At 49.3% G+C, this 19963-nt stretch overlaps 1 protein-coding gene across 1 annotated transcript in view; it reads left to right on the top strand.

Annotated features, from left to right (window-relative positions):
* Positions 1-6755, top strand: part of NRBP1 (nuclear receptor binding protein 1) — a 106043-nt gene extending 99288 nt beyond the window's left edge. The window contains exons 17-18 of the mRNA XM_083175121.1: positions 5869-5924; positions 6010-6755. Coding sequence (XP_083031247.1) covers positions 5869-5924; positions 6010-6108 — 155 coding nt within the window. The 3' untranslated portion in view covers positions 6109-6755. The remainder of the gene's footprint in view (positions 1-5868; positions 5925-6009) is intronic.
* Positions 6756-19963: the final 13208 nt, after the last annotated feature.

Genomic DNA, 19963 nt, shown 5'->3' with positions numbered 1-19963 from the left:
CACGCTTCGGGTTGGCATTGATACTGGGGTGACGTTAACAATGGTGGGACATTTGACATAATTACCCATCAGGGTGGGTGTACAATAAAAAATTGGGTGTGTGGGTGCATATAACATATCACATTGGGTGTAATCGCGTCGCATCGCATGCCATTGTAAAGGCATGCGATGCGACGTGATTTTAAAATTGTATATGAAGGTCTTAAAACCCGCATATCGGGTCCCATCGCATACCTTAAGTAATGGTATGCGATGGGACCCGACGGGCGCCGTGCAAGGAAACAAGTACCGTCTGTCCTTCTGGTCTGGGGATGGCTGCTGCACATAGTGACTGCGTATGTCCTATTGGTCTGGGCTACAGCTGCACATGGGGACAGCGTCTGTCCTTCTGGTCTAGGGATGGCTGCACATGGTGACTGTCTCTGTCCTTTTGGTCTGGGGGCGACTGCTCTGTGTGATGACTTTCTCTTTCTGGTCTGGGGATGGCTGCTCCGCATAGTGACTGCATCTGTCCTTCTGGTCTGGGGACTGCTGCTGCACGTAGTGACTGCGTCTGTTCTTCTGGTCTGGGGATGGCTGCTCCGCATAGTGACTGCATCTCTCCTTCTGGTCTGGGGACTGCTGCTGCACGTAGTGACTGCGTCTGTTCTTCTGGTCTGGGGGTGGCTTCTGCACATGGTCACTGCGTTTGTCCTTCTGGTCTGGGGATGGCTGCTCCGTGTAATGACTATCTCTCCTGATCTGGGGACTACTGCTGCACATGGTGACTGCCTTTGTCCTTCTGGTCTGGGAATGGCTGCTCCACATGGTGACTGCGTCTGTCCTGATCTGTGGGTGGCTGCTCCACGTAGTGACTGCGGCTGTCCTTCTGGTGTGGGGATGACTGCTCTGTGTGATGACGGTGTTTATCCTTCTGGTCTGTGGATGGCTGATCTGCGGAGTGACTGCACCTGTCCTTCTGGTCTGGGGACGGCTGCTCCACATAGTGACTGCGTCTCTCCTTCTGTTCCGGGGGTGACTACTCCATGTAATGACTGTCTCTGTCCTCTGGTGTGGGGATGGCTGCTCCGTGTAGTGAATGGATCTGTCCTTCTGGTCTGGGGACTGCTGCTGCACGTAGTGACTGCGTCTGCTCTTCTGGTCTGGGGGTGGCTTCTGCACATGGTCACTGCATTTGTCCTTCTGGTCTGGGGATGGCTGTGCATGGTGACTGCATCTGTCCTTCTGGTCTGTGGGTGATCTGGGGATGGCTGCTCCACATAGTGACTGCGTATGTCCTATTGGTCTGGACTACAGCTGCACATGGGGACAGCGTCTGTCCTTCTGGTCTAGGAATGGCTGCACATGTTGACTGTCTCTGTCCTGGTCTAGGAATGGCTGCACATAGTGACTGTCTCTGTCTTTCTGGTCTGGGGGTGCCTGCTCCGCATAGTGACTGCATCTGTCCTTCTGGTCTGGGGACTGCTGCTGCACGTAGTGACTGCGTCTGTTCTTCTGGTCAGGGGGATGGCTTCTGCACATGGTCACTGCGTTTGTCCTTCTGGTCTGGGGATGGCTGCTCCGTGTAATGACTATCTCTCCTGATCTGGGGACTACTGCTGCACATGGTGACTGCCTTTGTCCTTCTGGTCTGGGAATGGCTGCTCCACGTGGTGACTGCGTCTGTCCTTCTGATCTGTGGGTGGCTGCTCCACGTAGTGACTGCGTCTGTCCTTCTGGTGTGGGGATGACTGCTCTGTGTGATGACTGCCTTTGTCCTTCTGGTCTGTGGATGGCTGCTCTGCATAGTGACTGTGTCTCTCCTTATGTTCTGGGGGTGACTACTCCATGTAATGACTATTTGTCCTTTGGGCTCGTGACAGCTGCTCCATGTAGTGACTTGATCTGTCCTTCTGGTCTGGGGATGGCTGCTGCGCATGGTGACTGCGTCTGTCCTTCTGTTCGGGGGGGTGACTACTCCTCCATGTAATGATTGTATCTGTCCTGGTCTGGGGACGGCTGCTGCGCATGGTGACTGCATCTCTCCTTCTGTTCGGGGGGTGACTACTCCTCCATGTAATGACTGTATCTGTCCTGGTCTGGGGATGGCTGCTGCGCATGGTGACTGCATCTCTCCTTCTGTTCGGGGGGTGACTACTCCTCCATGTAATGACTGTATCTGTCCTGGTCTGGGGACGGCTGCTGCGCATTGTGACTGCGTCTCTCCTTCTGTTCGGAGGGTGACTACTCCTCCATGTAATGATTGTATCTGTCCTGGTCTGGGGACGGCTGCTGCGCATGGTGACTGCATCTCTCCTTCTGTTCGGGGGGTGACTACTTCTCCATGTAATGACTGTATCTGTCCTGGTCTGGGGATGGCTGCTGTGCATGGTGACTGCGTCTCTCCTTCTGTTCGGGGGGTGACTACTCCTCCATGTAATGACTGTATCTGTCCTGGTCTGGGGACGGCTTCTGCGCATGGTGACTGCATCTCTCCTTCTGTTCGGGGGGTGACTACTCCTCCATGTAATGACTCTATCTGTCCTGGTCTGGGGACGGCTGCTGCGCATGGTGACTGCGTCTCTCCTTCTGTTCGGGGGGTGACTACTCCTCCATGTAATGATTGTATCTGTCCTGGTCTGGGGACGGCTGCTGCGCATGGTGACTGCGTCTCTCCTTCTGTTCGGGGGGTGACTACTCCTCCATGTAATGATTGTATCTGTCCTGGTCTGGGGACGGCTGCTGCGCATGGTGACTGCGTCTCTCCTTCTGTTCGGGGGGTGACTACTCCTCCATGTAATGACTGGATCTGTCCTGGTCTGGGGACGGCTGCTGCGCATGGTGACTGCGTCTCTCCTTCTGTTCGGGGGGTGACTACTCCTCCATGTAATGACTGTATCTGTCCTGGTCTGGGGACGGCTGCTGCGCATGGTGACTGCATCTCTCCTTCTGTTCGGGGGGTGACTACTCCTCCATGTAATGACTGGATCTGTCCTGGTCTGGGGACGGCTGCTGCGCATGGTGACTGCATCTCTCCTTCTGTTCGGGGGGTGACTACTCCTCCATGTAATGACTGGATCTGTCCTGGTCTGGGGACGGCTGCTGCGCATGGTGACTGCGTCTCTCCTTCTGTTCGGGGGGTGACTACTCCTCCATGTAATGACTGTATCTGTCCTGGTCTGGGGACGGCTGCTGCGCATGGTGACTGCATCTCTCCTTCTGTTCGGGGGGTGACTACTCCTCCATGTAATGACTGGATCTGTCCTGGTCTGGGGACGGCTGCTGCGCATGGTGACTGCGTCTCTCTTTCTGTTCGGGGGGTGACTACTCCTCCATGTAATGACTGTATCTGTCCTGGTCTGGGGATGGCTGCTGCGCATGGTGACTGCGTCTCTCCTTCTGTTCGGGGGGTGACTACTTCTCCATGTAATGATTGTATCTGTCCTGGTCTGGGGACGGCTGCTGCGCATGGTGACTGCATCTCTCCTTCTGTTCGGGGGGTGACTACTCCTCCATGTAATGACTGTATCTGTCCTGGTCTGGGGACGGCTGCTGCGCATTGTGACTGCGTCTCTCCTTCTGTTCGGGGGTGACTACTCCTCCATGTAATGACTGTATCTGTCCTGGTCTGGGGACGGCTGCTGCGCATGGTGACTGCGTCTCTCCTTCTGTTCGGGGGGGTGACTACTCCTCCATGTAATGACTGTATCTGTCCTGGTCTGGGGACAGCTGCTGCGCATGGTGACTGCGTCTCTCCTTCTGTTCGGGGGGTGACTACTCCTCCATGTAATGATTGTATCTGTCCTGGTCTGGGGACGGCTGCTGCGCATGGTGACTGCATCTCTCCTTCTGTTCGGGGGGTGACTACTTCTCCATGTAATGACTGTATCTGTCCTGGTCTGGGGATGGCTGCTGCGCATGGTGACTGCGTCTCTCCTTCTGTTCGGGGGGTGACTACTCCTCCATGTAATGACTGTATCTGTCCTGGTCTGGGGACGGCTGCTGCGCATGGTGACTGCGTCTCTCCTTCTGTTCGGGGGGTGACTACTCCTCCATGTAATGACTGGATCTGTCCTGGTCTGGGGATGGCTGCTGCGCATGGTGACTGCGTCTCTCCTTCTGTTCGGGGGGTGACTACTCCTCCATGTAATGATTGTATCTGTCCTGGTCTGGGGACGGCTGCTGCGCATGGTGACTGCGTCTCTCCTTCTGTTCGGGGGGTGACTACTCCTCCATGTAATGACTGGATCTGTCCTGGTCTGGGGACGGCTGCTGCGCATGGTGACTTCGTCTCTCCTTCTGTTCGGGGGGTGACTACTCCTCCATGTAATGATTGTATCTGTCCTGGTCTGGGGACGGCTGCTGCGCATGGTGACTGCGTCTCTCCTTCTGTTCGGGGGGTGACTACTCCTCCATGTAATGATTGTATCTGTCCTGGTCTGGGGACGGCTGCTGCGCATGGTGACTGCGTCTCTCCTTCTGTTCGGGGGGGTGACTACTCCTCCATGTAATGACTGTATCTGTCCTGGTCTGGGGACGGCTGCCGTGCATGGTGACTGCGTCTCTCCTTCTGTTCGGGGGGTGACTACTTCTCCATGTAATGATTGTATCTGTCCTGGTCTGGGGACGGCTGCTGCGCATGGTGACTGCATCTCTCCTTCTGTTCGGGGGGTGACTACTCCTCCATGTAATGATTGTATCTGTCCTGGTCTGGGGACGGCTGCTGCGCATGGTGACTGCGTCTCTCCTTCTGTTCGGGGGGTGACTACTCCTCCATGTAATGATTGTATCTGTCCTGGTCTGGGGACGGCTGCTGCGCATGGTGACTGCATCTCTCCTTCTGTTCGGGGGGTGACTACTCCTCCATGTAATGACTGTATCTGTCCTGGTCTGGGGACGGCTGCCGCGCATGGTGACTGCGTCTCTCCTTCTGTTCGGGGGGTGACTACTTCTCCATGTAATGATTGTATCTGTCCTGGTCTGGGGACGGCTGCCGCGCATGGTGACTGCGTCTCTCCTTCTGTTCGGGGGGGTGACTACTTCTCCATGTAATGATTGTATCTGTCCTGGTCTGGGGACGGCTGCCGCGCATGGTGACTGCGTCTCTCCTTCTGTTCGGGGGGTGACTACTTCTCCATGTAATGATTGTATCTGTCCTGGTCTGGGGACGGCTGCTGCGCATGGTGACTGCGTCTCTCCTTCTGTTCGGGGGGTGACTACTCCTCCATGTAATGACTGTATCTGTCCTGGTCTGGGGACGGCTGCTGCGCATGGTGACTGCATCTCTCCTTCTGTTCGGGGGGTGACTACTCCTCCATGTAATGACTGGATCTGTCCTGGTCTGGGGACGGCTGCTGCGCATGGTGACTGCGTCTCTCCTTCTGTTCGGGGGGTGACTACTCCTCCATGTAATGATTGTATCTGTCCTGGTCTGGGGACGGCTGCTGCGCATGGTGACTGCGTCTCTCCTTCTGTTCGGGGGGTGACTAATCCTCCATGTAATGATTGTATCTGTCCTGGTCTGGGGGCGGCTGCTGCGCATGGTGACTGCGTCTCTCCTTCTGTTCGGGGGGTGACTACTCCTCCATGTAATGACTGTATCTGTCCTGGTCTGGGGACGGCTGCTGCGCATGGTGACTGCGTCTCTCCTTCTGTTCGGGGGGTGACTACTCCACCATGTAATGATTGTATCTGTCCTGGTCTGGGGACGGCTGCTGCGCATGGTGACTGCGTCTCTCCTTCTGTTCGGGGGGTGACTACTCCTCCATGTAATGACTGGATCTGTCCTGGTCTGGGGACGGCTTCTGCGCATGGTGACTGCGTCTCTCCTTCTGTTCGGGGGGTGACTACTCCTCCATGTAATGACTGGATCTGTTGTTTGTTCTACAGATGAGAACATCCAGGAGCTGGCTGGAGAACTTGTACAGTTGGGCTTTGTCAGTGAGGTGAGGGTCCCATATAGATGTTTGCAGTGGAGGCGGGAGGGACAAGCCTTCATGTTCTTGCACTGACTTTCCTTTCTCTTTCTAGGTTGACCAAAGCCGACTCACCGGTTTACTTGAAGAAGCATTTAGTAAATTCTTCTTTGCTCGTAACGGAAGCATAACTGCTGTCACTGTGTCTACATAGCAACTAACAGCACCAGCGGGTTGGGCTCTAAAGCAGTCCATGCAGCCTGCCCTGATTCTAATCTTCCCAGGAGCAGAGAGGCTGCCATCACCTCTGGCAGGAGACGAGGGCACTGCCCAGCATACTGTTTACACATTGAACGGATTAAACATGTCAGACCTACTCAGTAGTGCCCTCTTCTGGACCAGGGGCTGCGCATGATTTCCTCTGTAGGGAACACTATGGCCTCTGATCTTGTCTTTGGGTGATATCGGAGGCATTGCACAGTATTAGAGGAAGGAGATGAAGGCTTGCTCATGTTTATGCATTTCATCCAGTAGCTGTATAGCGCCTCCTAGTGCTCAAGCCTTGGCTTATCTGTGTATTGTTTACAGCTGAGCAGGCCAAGCTTCCTTCCTCTGTGAGCAGACCCGATGCTGGGTGGAGGCATGTAGAGGTCTCCCTGGCGGGCTGTTCTGTAGCAGTGCTTCTTAGTATATGGGCTCATGGGATGCCACTGGAGTCAAGTGATCTGTATTAGCGGGGTGGGGGGGGGAAACGTGTCCCATATACATGGCTCTTAGCTTTGCACATATTACTTTATGTCCATTTTATTTGTAACAAATACTTTTTTCTCTGTAAATAAACTTGAAGTTTGTTGTATGTAATCTGTTTCTGGGGTCAGTGAGATTTCTCCAGCATCCTGTTCCCCGATATTTGCAGCGTCTCGCTGTAATTCCGCCAGGACAGGTAGAATATTATGTATCTTGGTCACCGTCATTTCTACTGGTGGCCATATATGTAAGGTAATAGCCCATCTATGCGTGCACCCCGACACTGAATTATAGTGTCATAGCAGCCATACACTGGGTTCATCATGTAGTAGACAGGTAGTTTTTTCCCTAGGACACGCCTCTCTCCTCACTCTCCTATATCAGCCGGCTCCTCCCCCTTGACACTAGTCTTTTTCCTGTCTCCTTAGTTAGTGCAGGTGTTATTTTTATTTTCTCTTACCTCCAGTAGGCTTGTATGCTGCTGTGCAGCGTGGGGTTGGCGGTGCTTTACCCCAGTGGCGGCAGGTCCGGGCCAGCGGCATGGACTATCCCCCCTCCTGCATAAAGAACATGAGGCACGGGTTCCGGCATTGTGTGGCGGGATGCTGTGGCTGGAGGCTGGCGTCCTTAGAGTCTCCTGTGCAGTGGCAGAAGCAGGGACCGGCGAAGCCGGGGAGCTGTAATGGCGGTGTTATTTCCGGCGGGAGGGGGCGGGACGCATGCTTTCCATTCCAGCGTCCGCTCCAAGAGGTGGAAGTGCCTCAGTATATAGCACCTGGCCGGTCTTACAGGCGCTCATGCTGCTTAGTGTGATGGAGCAGACTATGGAGGAGGCCTCCCAAAAAGCCACAACATCGCTGCCCAGGTAAGTCCTCACCCGAGGACTGGTTTTCTGAGTTTTTCTTTTGAAGATAGGTTAGTTAGTGGCTCTTTGTCTTCTCATTTTAGTGTGCCTTCTGCTACTAAGAGAAAGCAATGTTCTAGGACATGTCCAGCTTGTGATAAGCCCTTTGTGGATGAAGAGTCCTTATGTCAGATTGTGCTAAGAGTTCTCCAGCTGGTGCTGGTACATCATCTAAATTGAATGTCATGGATGAAAAAGAATTTTGTGACTAAAGAGGAGTTTCACAGTAATAAGAGATCTACATCGCAGACCAGCCTAGAGTATGACTTGGACTTTAATTCCAAGGATACGGGGTCTGAGGGAGAAGATTCCTTGGCTTCTAGTGCAGAATCTGGCGAACCAGTGGAGGAAGAGCGTGTGTTTAGTTTGGAGCTGGTTGAAGTTGTTCTTAAGGATCTTTTATAAGACTTTGAATTATAAGCAGCCAGTGAAGTCTGAATATGATGCTTCCCAGTACACAAAGTGGTAAAAGATATACTTACTAAAGAGTGGGCTAATGCAGATAAGCGTATCTGCTCACTCAAGCTTGTTGAATGTATGTATCCGATTGAAGACGCAGATTTTTTAAAGTGGTGTGGTATTCCCAAAATTGATGCTGCAGTCTCAGAAATCACCACTAGGACAAGCATCCCCTTATAGGATGGTTCCTCATTAAAAGAGGCTATGGAAAAGAAAATGGAGAGTTCACTTAAAAGATTGCATATCTCCGGTTCTGTATCCATGAGATCAGGAGTAGCCATAGCCGCCTCTGCCAGAGCTTTAAGAATTTGGTGTGCCTCTCTTCAAGAGGATCTACAGGAGAAGGTGGCTGGAGAGCAAATTAGCAACAAGTTGGCCCAGGTTCAGTTGGCGGTAGACTATATCTGCGAGGCCTCGCTAACGTGCTGGATTTCTCAACAAGTCTGTCACTTCAGGGATGGTGGTGAGAAGAGCCCTGTGGCTTAAGTCCTGGGCTGTGGACTCCCACATTTGAAGGTGATTTTCTTTTTGGGAATAAATTAGACCAAATGATACAGCGTATGTCTGGCGGCAAATCCGTCAGATTGCCTCAGGATAAGAGAGGAAGATTAGCAAATTATTTCCCGAGACAAAGCCTCAGACAGGCTAGGTCAAATAGTCCCATTTCGGGACAGATATACATCAGGCACGTCAAGGGTGTTTTTTCGCCAGTTAAGAGGCACCCAGAAACCGTGACTGACCATGTCCCGTGGGAAAGGTCCTAGTAGCAGGGAGACTGCTAAAGTTTGCCCAGATATGGAAGCAAACTGTTCAGCACAAATGGGTGTTAGAAGTGATCTCCACTGGATAGCAGCTAGAATTTCTCTCAAAACCAAGACGGGAAAGATTTTTAATTTCAAGGCTCCCCTGCCCAGGGGCAGAGAGGGAGGCTTTAAAGTCAAGTATAAAGGATCTAAAAGACTCAGGAGCAGTCAAAGTGGTCCCAGAAGCAGAAAAAGGCCTAGGCTTTTATTCATGCCTGTTCGTGATAAAGAAAAGTTCGGAAGTTCTAAGAACGATATTAGACTTAAGAAACTTAAACGACAGGATGTGGAAAAGAAAATTTCATATGGAGACGGCCAAGTCCATACTGATGGGTCTCAGAGAAAACGATTACCTCGTTTCAATAGACCTCAGACTCTTATTTCCATGTCCCTATTGGGGCGCAAGACAGGAAATATTTAAGGTTTTGTGTGGGAGAAAGCCATTTTCAGTTTACTTGCCTTCCATTTGGTCTCACATCCTCACCAAGAGTGTTTACAAAAACCTGGTAGTTCTACTCGAATGCCTCAGAAAGAGAAAGATTTCAATGTGGGCCTATCTGGAAGATTTGTTAATCTCTGCAAGATCAGAGCAAGAAGCCATCCTAGCCACAGAGACCATCATTCATTTTCTCCAAGATCATGGCTAGTTGGTGAATTGGGAGAAAAACCATTTGATCCCCACGCAGAGGCTCCAATTCCTAGGTATATTCATCGATACAGTAAGGTTCGAGATTTCACTGTCCGATCACAGATGCCAGAAGATTCAGCAACTGGTGCGCATAGCACAAGAAGATACAAAAGTGCCACTGAGGTTGGCAGCAAGTCTTCTAGGGATGATGGCATCCACAGTGGAAGTCATTCCCTGGGCCAGGTGGAAAAATGAGGGCTCTGCAGTGGAATCTCCTCAAATATATCAAGAACCAAGTGCCGTTGGACCATCAGATCACATTTCCTCAGTCCGTGAAAAGGTCTCTACATTGGTGGGGAGACAAAGATTTGGCTGCCAGAATGTGGTCCTTGTCAAGTCCACAGTACATGGTGTTGACAACGGACGCAAGCGCCTCAGGCTGGGGAGCACATTATCTCGACAGAACCAGTCAAGGTGTCTGGTCCCCTCTGGAGGCAGAGATATTTTTGAATCACAGGGAATTGAAGGCAGTCCTTATGGCAATAGAGGTCTTCAGTGCAGACATCGTGGGGTTGCTTCTTGGAGTATTTTCAGACAGCACCACGACAGTCTCTTATATCAACAGGCAAGGAGGGACAAGAAGTCGGCCACTCTTAGAAGAAGTTCGAGGTATTATGCTATGGGCTGAGGAACTTCTTTTGTCCATCTCCGCGCTCCATGTGCCAGGGGAGGACAATCAGCTGGCAGATTTTCTGAACCAAAATTGTATTTTCCCATGAGAATGGGAACTGGAGGAGTCTGTGTTTCAACTAATAGTGCAACGGTATGGCCATCCACAAATTAGACCTCATGGCGACGGCGATCAACAAGAAGACTTGTCAGTTCTTCTTCAGATTTCCAGCCAGGGGTTTTGCGGAGTGGACGCTCTGTCCCAGAGTTGGAAGTTTCCTCTAGTGTACGTGTTTCCACCACTCCCACTCATTCACAGGGTACTTTCAGTGTGGGTGAACTGGCTCCTCCCCTCTATCTCCTCCCACTCACCAGTTAATGAAAAACTGGGCCGAGAGCCAACTGTATGAGGAGGTATGTGAATAAATAAGCGTGGTGAGATTTGCACCAGCACACCACAACCAAACAAGAAAACAGCAGGTGAACAATCATTCTTCTGATGTCACCTAGCAATTGAAAAATGTAAAAATTGACAAGGCAACAAGCCATAACATAACTGCATTAACAGCAGAATGACCGCACAGAGGCGGGCGCCCAGTATCCCATATGGACTACAAGAAAAGGATTTACCGGTTGGTACCCAAAATCATATTTTCTCTAATGTCCAATGGGATACTGGGATCATATACCATGGGGAGGTTCCAAAGCTACCATAACGGGAGGGTATGTGCGAGTCTACTGTAATACCGCTTGTCTGAACTGGGAATCCTCCCTGGCCAGGGCGTCAAATTTGTAAAATTTCACAAATGTGTGTTGACCTGACCAAGTTGCAGCTCTGCAGAGCTGGAAGGCCGAGACACCTCGGGCAGTTGCCCAGGAAGTCCCCACTGATCTGGTTGAACGAAGGCGGTAGTGTTAAACCAGACCTTCTGTATGCTTGTTGGATAGTGGAACGAATCCAACGGGCAATGGTCTGCTTGGATGCTGGAGAGCCTTTCCTTTGTGCATCATGAAGCACGAAGAGGTTATCCATCTTCTGTATCCAAGCTGTACGATTGACATACACTTTAAGTGTGTGGACCACATCCAAGGAAGGTGGAATTTCTGGATGAGCTGAACTGGAAGGAACCACAATGGGTTGATTGAGGTGAAACGCCGACACAAAATTTGGTAGGAAATGCGGGCTGCCATTTGATCTAGCCACATCCCCCAGGGTATTCACGAAGGTGTTGTTCACTCTGATAGCTTCACTAAGAATGAAACATATTCGCATATGGCCATACTGTACTTGGACGATATGGTAATAGCGGCCTCATCAAGAAAGAAGGTTTTAGAAGATTTATCAACAGTAGTACAGTTACTGAATATCACAGATTGGTGATAAATTTCCAAAAAAGCCACTTGAACCTGTCAAGGACCATTCAGTTTCTAGGAACAATGATACTCAGTTCGACTCTCAAAAGAAAGGTGCCAGAAGATTCAAATAACCGCCAAAAGTCTGATACAGTCAAGTTCCACTCCTCTAAAAGACTGTCTAAAGTTAATAGGAATGATGATGTCAACAACAGGAACTGTGCCATGGGCTCACTGGAAACTAAGACGTCTTCAATGGGCGATTCTTCCCTATGTGAAGAAGGGAGATGCATTGGAAACAGTAATCAAACTATCAAGACAAGTGAAGGAATCCCTAGCCTGGTGGATAAGTTCAGATATGGAAAGAAGAGAAGTGTCCCTTTTGTCTTCCTCATTTTCTAGTAGTCACGACCGACGCAAGTTCGCTAGGCTGGGGAGCCCACCTTGCAGATCATACAACCCAGGGGGTCTGGACAAAGAAAGAAAGTCTAAAATCTTCCAATTGGAGAGAAGCGGAAGCAGTATGGAGGACAATCAATTACTTCAGTCAAAGGATAAAGGGAAAACACTTGTCTGAGTATTCTCAGACCACACCTCAGTGGTTTCACACCTGAACCATCAGGGTGGAAAAAGAAGCAGAGACCTAATGTTAGTAATTTCAAAAATCCTGACCTGGGCAGTAGAAAATGTTCTCTCACTAATGGCAGTATTTGTTCCAGGAAGAGACAATACCTTGGAAGATATTCTAAGCAGAAGCAAGATCTGACCAGGAGAATGGGAGTTGGACGGAGGAGTGTTACAGCAAATAGTCAGAAGATTTGGGAAACCAGAGATAGACCTAATGGCAACAACCTGCAACAGGAAGGTAGAAAAATATTTCGGTACTTGTGTAGTTTCACGGCGCCACTGCGCGCACAGTCTCAAGAAACTTGGCAGCTTGCCAGACTCTGTGTTTACTGTGCGCGTGCCGCTCTAGATGTAATGTACGTTATCAGCATAGCGCTGGCAGCAGCAGCTCACGCTGCCCAGCGCTGACAGGTCATTGTGGTACTTGTAGTTTCACAGTGGACACCCCGGCACACCGCTAACGAACGGGGCTTCACCCCGGCACACCGCTATCAAAGGGGGTGTCCCAAATGCAGACACTATAATTTAGATGCTAAAGCATCTGAATCTAGACTCCCTGCAAACCGCTAAGAAGGGGGCATCTGAATTTAGACGCTAAAGAGTCTAGATTTAGTAGGGTGTAGGGGTGCACTGTGCAAAACACTATTAAACCTGTCAACAGCTGTCAACCTTGTAAATTCCACTATCCACGTCACCCCAAAGCGTGGTGAGCGCAGCGGTACGCGTCCTACGACCTTTTCACACCCCCACTATCCATGTCGGCGTGGAGTTGATTTTATATAGTGTGGCGAGCTCGAAGCGTGGCGAGCGCACGCGCATAACTTCACAGGTAAACGCGTCCCCTTGAGGGTCTCACTACGCTTCGCGCTCGCCACACTTTATAAAATCAACTCCACGCTGACGTGGATAGTGGGGGTATGAAAAGGTCGTCGGACGCGTACTGCCGCCCCTCGCGGGGCTCGCCGCGCTTCGGGGTGGCGTGGTTAGTGGAATTAACAAGGTCGACAGCTGTTACGTCGACTATTGTCATTGTGAACAGGTTTAATAATGTTTTGTACCTGTCCCAGAGTAGTGTTAGGGACTTGTCCTATTGAGGTAACCTGGATGCGGTGGACAAGCCAATACTAATGGCCATTACTATGCTAATAACCTCAACTGCAATATAGCAAGATATTAAAAGGACTAGCATATATATTTAGGGTGCACCTGCAAACTCCTCCTCCTGCTTGCTGCACTACAAGTCTCAGCAGGTAGCACCTCATATGTCCAGGGTGTGCAGTTTAGGGCCCCTCCCCCTATGTATTAATAATGTTTTGCACAGTGCACCCCTATGTACCCCTACACCCTACTAAATCTAGACTCTTTAGTGTCTAAATTCAGATGCCCCCTTTGTGGTTTGCAGGGAGTGTAAATTTAGATGCCAAAGCGTCTACATTTTAGCGTCTGCATTTGGGACACCCCCTTTGATAGCGGTGTGCCGGGGTGAAGCCCCGTTCATTAGCGGTGTGCCGGAGTGTCCACTGTGGAACTACAAGTACCACAATGACCTGTCACCTCTGGGCAGCGCGCGCTGTTGCTGCCAGCACTATGCTGATAACGTACATTACATCTAGAGTGGCACGCGCACAGTAAACACAGAGTCTGGCAAGCTGCCAAGTTTCATGAGAGACTGTGTGCGCGCGGTGGTGCCGTGAAACTACACAAGTACCAATATTTTTCCAGACATTTGCTGTAAACGGTTTTTCAGTAACATGGAACTTTCGCTTGGGATACATGTTCCCTCCTTTCCCTCTGATAAACAGAGTTCTAAAGAAGATAATAGAGGATAACAATCCACTAGGGCCATGGAGACCTCATGGGCAAGGAAGGCTCAAGCATCGGTGAGGGATATCTGCAGTGCAGCCACCTGGAATTCTATACACACACCTTCTCCAGACATTACGCACTTAACGTTGCAAAATCATGCTTTGGGTAAAAAGGTTCTCCACAGTGTTCTGACTGATTAAAATGACTTAATTTGGCATATGGTGTCCCTCCCTCTTTCTGCTTTGGTATATTCACAATGTCTTGGCTGCCATGGGGATCGTAGAAGAAAGGTTTGAATTCTACTCACCAATAATGCCTTTTCTCCCTAGAGATCCCATGGCAGCCATTAGTTTTTTCTCAGGATCTATGAGAGGAGACACTCAAAAAGACAAGGAGGAAGGGTAGGAGAGTGTATTTATACAGGAAGTCGGAGGCCCTAGAAAAAAAAAACCAGCCTGTCTATCTGAAGGGAGAGGGATGATATCCCAATGTCTTGGCTGCCATGGGATCTCTAGGAAGAAAAGGAATTATCTGTGAATATAATTTGAACCTTTCTTGTGTTCTGTGAAATTGGCCGCACGATTGTGGGACGTGACTAACGAACGCCGACAAAAGGCATTGGTGGGACAACTAAGCCCCTTCTTGGCACTCAAAGACACTCTGCGATCTCCATTTCCAAGCAGACTCCTGTGCATATTAAAAAACTTGCACTGGCAGAATCTACAATCCACTATATCCTGCTACAAGGACACCATCTATTGGGAACCAGGAAAGTATACACCTAATAAATCTACAATTGGGTGTATATTTCACTGCGACAGTTGAGTATAGCAAGATGTTCACATGATCAAACAGAAAGATAGCGAATCTGCCAGTGAATATTTCAACCGTGATTTACAGAAGGTGTCAAACATACTGGTGTTCCTAACCCCAAGGACAACCCACACTTGAGGGAAATTATTATCTCTTAAGGAAAATTTGAAGATCACAGTACAGACTTCTTTTCCTAATTGGACGAACATGACCGTAGAGGCCTTCAAAGACTCTGCTGTAAATCATGACAATACATAAGGAAACAAAAAGAATTACAAGCAGAAAGATTGTTGATTGTTAACACCCAAGCTGTCAGCCATGATTCACCCAAATGCATACAATATACAATACCTCAAAATTAGGGATACCAATCCCGGGGCACTTTTTTAATCCTGGAAATCAGGATTAAAAAATGCTCAATCCCGGGATTGGCATCCCTAAAAGAAAATTGCCCCCACACTGACTAACTTTTTATGAGCTGCAGAGGGGAGCATCGGGTAGACATGTGTGACGTGGGAGGCCCGCGGCAAGCATTTTCTGGCACCGGGTATGATGTGGGAGGACATGGGAGGCCCTGGAGGTGAGCAGGTTCCGGCGTCGGGTATGATGTGGGAGGCCCGGCGGCAAGCAGGTTCTGGCGCTGGTGGTCAGCGCTGTGGCCTGCGCAGTGTGACCTATGACCGAATCATGCTGCACAGGCCGCACACCGGGTTGGGAACAGCTGGGCAGTGTCTGAGCGAGTGATCAGACGCTGCCCGGCATTAGACTGCGCATGCGCAGTCTAATCCCAAAATACCAGGATTGGATACTCCAATCCCGGGATTGAATCCTGGACATTTTGGGGCCAAATCCTGGGATCCCGCCGATCCTGGGATTGGCCACCCTACTCAAAATGTCAGCCAAAAGCCAATATTGGGCTTTAAGTGTAAGAAAGAAGGACACATAGCCAGAGATTGTGGGGGAAATTTACTAAAGGAAATTTGTAAAAAATAGGTGTATTTGTATCCGGAAATACATTTATTTTTGACATTTACTATCCCGAAAATACGGCTATTCGTATTGAATTGCCATATTTTCAGGATAGTAAATGTCAAAAATAAGTGTATTTCTGGACACAAATACACCTATTTTTTTTTTTCAAATTTCCTTTAGTAAATTTCCCCCTGTATGACAGGGAACCCCATGAGAAATGACACACATAGAAGGTACTGGGAACCACACAGAGTGGAGACACATAGGTATCCATCACAAAGACACCTGTTAGCCGACACTGCCCTAAGGGTGACACAAATGGACAAATAGGATGTAGATCATACCTCTATCCTACAACCAGGTAGCAATATAGGAGGAGCCTCAGATATGGGTAAGTGTAGCGGTTGAAAAACAAGTTTTTTGATACAAGGAAAGCCAAATCTCAACATCTCTTCTTGATGTTGTACTTGTATGTTGTACTAATCAAACGGTAGCCACAATTGGGGTAACAACAGGCGCAACATTACCCATTGATGAAATCAGCAGAGATAATTATCTGGCCCTGGCATACCAAACATTCCTTTCTATTGGCTGCAGCGGCTCTGACTAATCTTCATCATGGGTCTTCAACCTGTGGCCCTCCAGATGTTGTAAAACTACATGTTCCAACATGCATTGCCACAATTTTTCCTATGAGAGCATGCCAAAATTGTCAGGGCATGCTGGGACATGTAGTTCTACAACATCAGGTTGAAGTAGGGTTACCACCTTTTTGTTGAGAGATTCCCGGACATTGGCCCACCCCTTGACACACCCACTGACCCATCCCAGTCCCGCCCCCAGCCCCGCCCTTTGACCTGCCTTATGTTGATTTTTTTTTAACCTTTGCATCTATTTCATTCTTGATTTTTCATACCATAATGCCAGTTACATGTTACATCACACACATTAATGGCCATTACAAGTTATGCCACACATCGTGATGCCCATTACATGTTACGCCACCGCAATGGCCATTACACATTATGCCAGGACTCAACAAATTTTTTGCAAATGAGGGGCAATATGAACAATGCTTGCCGAAGGCGCACGTCAAAATTTTCAACATAATGCCGACACACCACACACCCATTACATAGTATACCACATGCCATAATGGCCATTACATGTTATGCCACACACCATGATGACCATTATACATTATGTCCATTACTCGTTATGCCAGGACTCAAATATTTTGTAAAGTAGGGACAACATGGACAGTGGGCGCCGAAGGCGCGCAGCAAAAAAATTCATGGTAATGCAGATTACATGTCACACACCCATTACATAGTATACCACATGCCATAATGCCCATTACATGTTATGCCATACACTGTGATGCCCATTACACATTATGCCCATTACTTGTTATGCCAGGACTGACATTTTTTCTAAAGTAGGGAAAACATCAACAGTGTGCGCCGAAGGCGCTCAGCAAAAAAATTCACTGTAATGCCGATTAAATGTCACACACCCATTACATAGTATACCACATGCCATAATGCCCATTACATGTTATGCCATACACTGTGATGCCCATTACACATTATGCCCATTACTTGTTATGCCAGGACTGACATTTTTTCTAAAGTAGGGAAAACATCAACAGTGTGCGCCGAAGGCGCTCAGCAAAAAAATTCACTGTAATGCCGATTAAATGTCACACACCCATTACATAGTATACCACATGCCATAATGCCCATTACATGTTATGCCATACACTGTGATGCCCATTACACATTATGCCCATTACTTGTTATGCCAGGACTGACATTTTTTCTAAAGTAGGGAAAACATCGACAGTGTGCGCCAAAGGCGCGCAGCAAAAAAATTCACTGTAATGCCGATTAAATATCACACACCCATTACATAGTATACCACATTCCATAATGCCCATTACGTTATGCCAGACACCGTAATGCCCATTACACATTATATCAAACACCATAATGCCCATTATGCATTATAGCAAACACCATAATGCCCATTCTACGTTATAGCAAACACCGTAATGCTCATTACACATTATGCCACACACTGTAATGCCCATTATATATAATACCACACGCCATAAAGCCTATTACATATAAGTGCTGCTTACCTACATGCTCATTGCTATGGCTTTCATATTTCATGCTCAATGTCAGGGATTGCATGCTCTGTGCCAGGGGAGTACATACACTATGCCAGGGGTTATATGCTCTCCCAAGGGTTACATGCTCATTGCCATGGGGGGAGTGAGAGGTAAGGCCATGTACTGGCAGGGTAAGTGGTAAGGCCAGGCATTGGGAGCGGTAAGGCCAGGCATTAATAATTTAAAGAAAAATAAATCTTCTGACTGTGGCCTGCGGTGCGGAAGGGGACTATCACTGACTGCAGAAGGGGAGTGTGACTCCCACTGCAGACAGACTGCGGCAGGTGTTTTGACAGAAAAGGGACTGTACTGCGCTCACCTTACATGTATATCTAAGCCGGCGCTGCTCAACCAAAAGGATTTCCCCAATCCTCTGTGGATAACTTATATATGCTTAGAAGGTTGGCGCTGCCACTATCTCAATTACATGGGTGCTGTGCTCCCCCTATATGTATAGAGATGTGTGTGTTCCAATATCTATGACAATGTATTGCTCACCACTAGGTGGTTCTGTGTCACTGAAATGATATATTAACTTGAAGCAATATATGGGAAAAGCATACATTTTAAATATGGCAATTGAGGTGACAATAGGTGACAATACGTATTCACAAATTAATTTAAACAAAAAAAGGGATATAAGAGAAAAAATAGGGGGGGGGTTTGGCATGCAATAGTTCAATATATCTCCAGGGGAGTCCCTCTTTAATGTATTGGGCTGTTGTGTGATAATGCCAGTGCCAGGGGGTGTGTTGCAGGGAGCTGGCATCCCTACTCCCTGCAGTGCACACACCCCTGGTTTACCTTTTGACAGGACTGTTCCCTGCGTCCCACGTAGGTTTGTCAGTCCCTCGCAGATGATGAATGCTGTGCCCTCCTCAGTCTGGGGTGCGGGGGCTGGCAGTAAGCGATCTCCGGAGCTACTGTATGTAGATTGCCATGCTGACACCGGAGCAATGCACCTACTGCCAGAAGCAACCCACCAGTGGACCACACACATGAGGAACACCCCTTCTAAGCATATATAAGACTGCGGCAGGTGGACTGCTGGCTGCCCGGAAAGATAACTTACTGCACAACTTCAATACGACACTGTCTGGCTCACGCTGGGGCGCACCCGCCGTCACGCAGCGCCGCAGGAGGAGGAGCCGGAAAGCACATGATGAACTGAAGATATGACAGTCTCTCCCTCCTCCGTGCCGCGGCAGAATCAGATTGTAAAAGTGAAGAGAGTGAGATGCAGCGTCCAAATGTCAGGCGGCGCCGGGCGGGGAAGCAAATCCCGGACATTGTATAGTCCGGGTCAGCCACCCGTCCGGACTCCGGACGCCGGTCTCAATTACCGGACTGTCCGGAGTAATCCCGGACGGGTGGTAACCCTAGGTTGAAGACATGTGTTCTAGGTAGAGACCTGCTCTGTAAAATGGTCTGTGTCATCTTCTGTACTCTAGAAGGTGTATTCTTAGATACTACTGGAAAGGTTTGCACAAGAGGTGCAGAATTTGCTGGATACCCTCAGAGATGAATGCTGCACTCTACTGTTATAGTTTCTAGCCCACCTAAGGTATCTAAAATACAGCTTGAATGAATACCGAGTTCCCTTTGGATGGTTAGTAGGGTCTGCACTACGAAGGTCATCAGCAGTGCAGGGGGGCGGTGTAATACTCGGTATGGTTAGTAGGGTCGGCACTACGAAGGTCAGCAGCAGTGCAGGGGGCGGTGTAATACTCGGTATGGTTAGTAGGGTCGGCACTACAAAGGTCAGCAGCAGTGCAGGGGGGCGGTGTAATACTCTGTATGGTTAGTAGGGTCGGCACTACGAAGGTCAGCAGCAGTGCAGGGGGGCGGTGTAATACTCTGTATGGTTAGTAGGGTCGGCACTACGAAGGTCAGCAGCAGTGCAGGGGGGGCGGTGTAACACTCGGTATGGTCAGTAGGGTCTGCACTACGAAGGTCAGCAGCAGTGCAGGGGGGCGGTGTAATACTCGGTATGGTTAGTAGGGTCGGCACTACGAAGGTCATCAGCAGTGCAGGGGGGCGGTGTAATACTCGGTATGGTTAGTAGGGTCGGCACTACGAAGGTCAGCAGCAGTGCAGGTGGTGGTGTAATAC

The sequence above is a fragment of the Crinia signifera genome, chromosome 3, assembly GCF_055691185.1.
Source record: "Crinia signifera chromosome 3, ASM5569118v1, whole genome shotgun sequence".
Lineage (NCBI taxonomy): Eukaryota > Metazoa > Chordata > Amphibia > Anura > Myobatrachidae > Crinia > Crinia signifera.
This window is presented reverse-complemented; position numbering and strand designations above follow the sequence as displayed.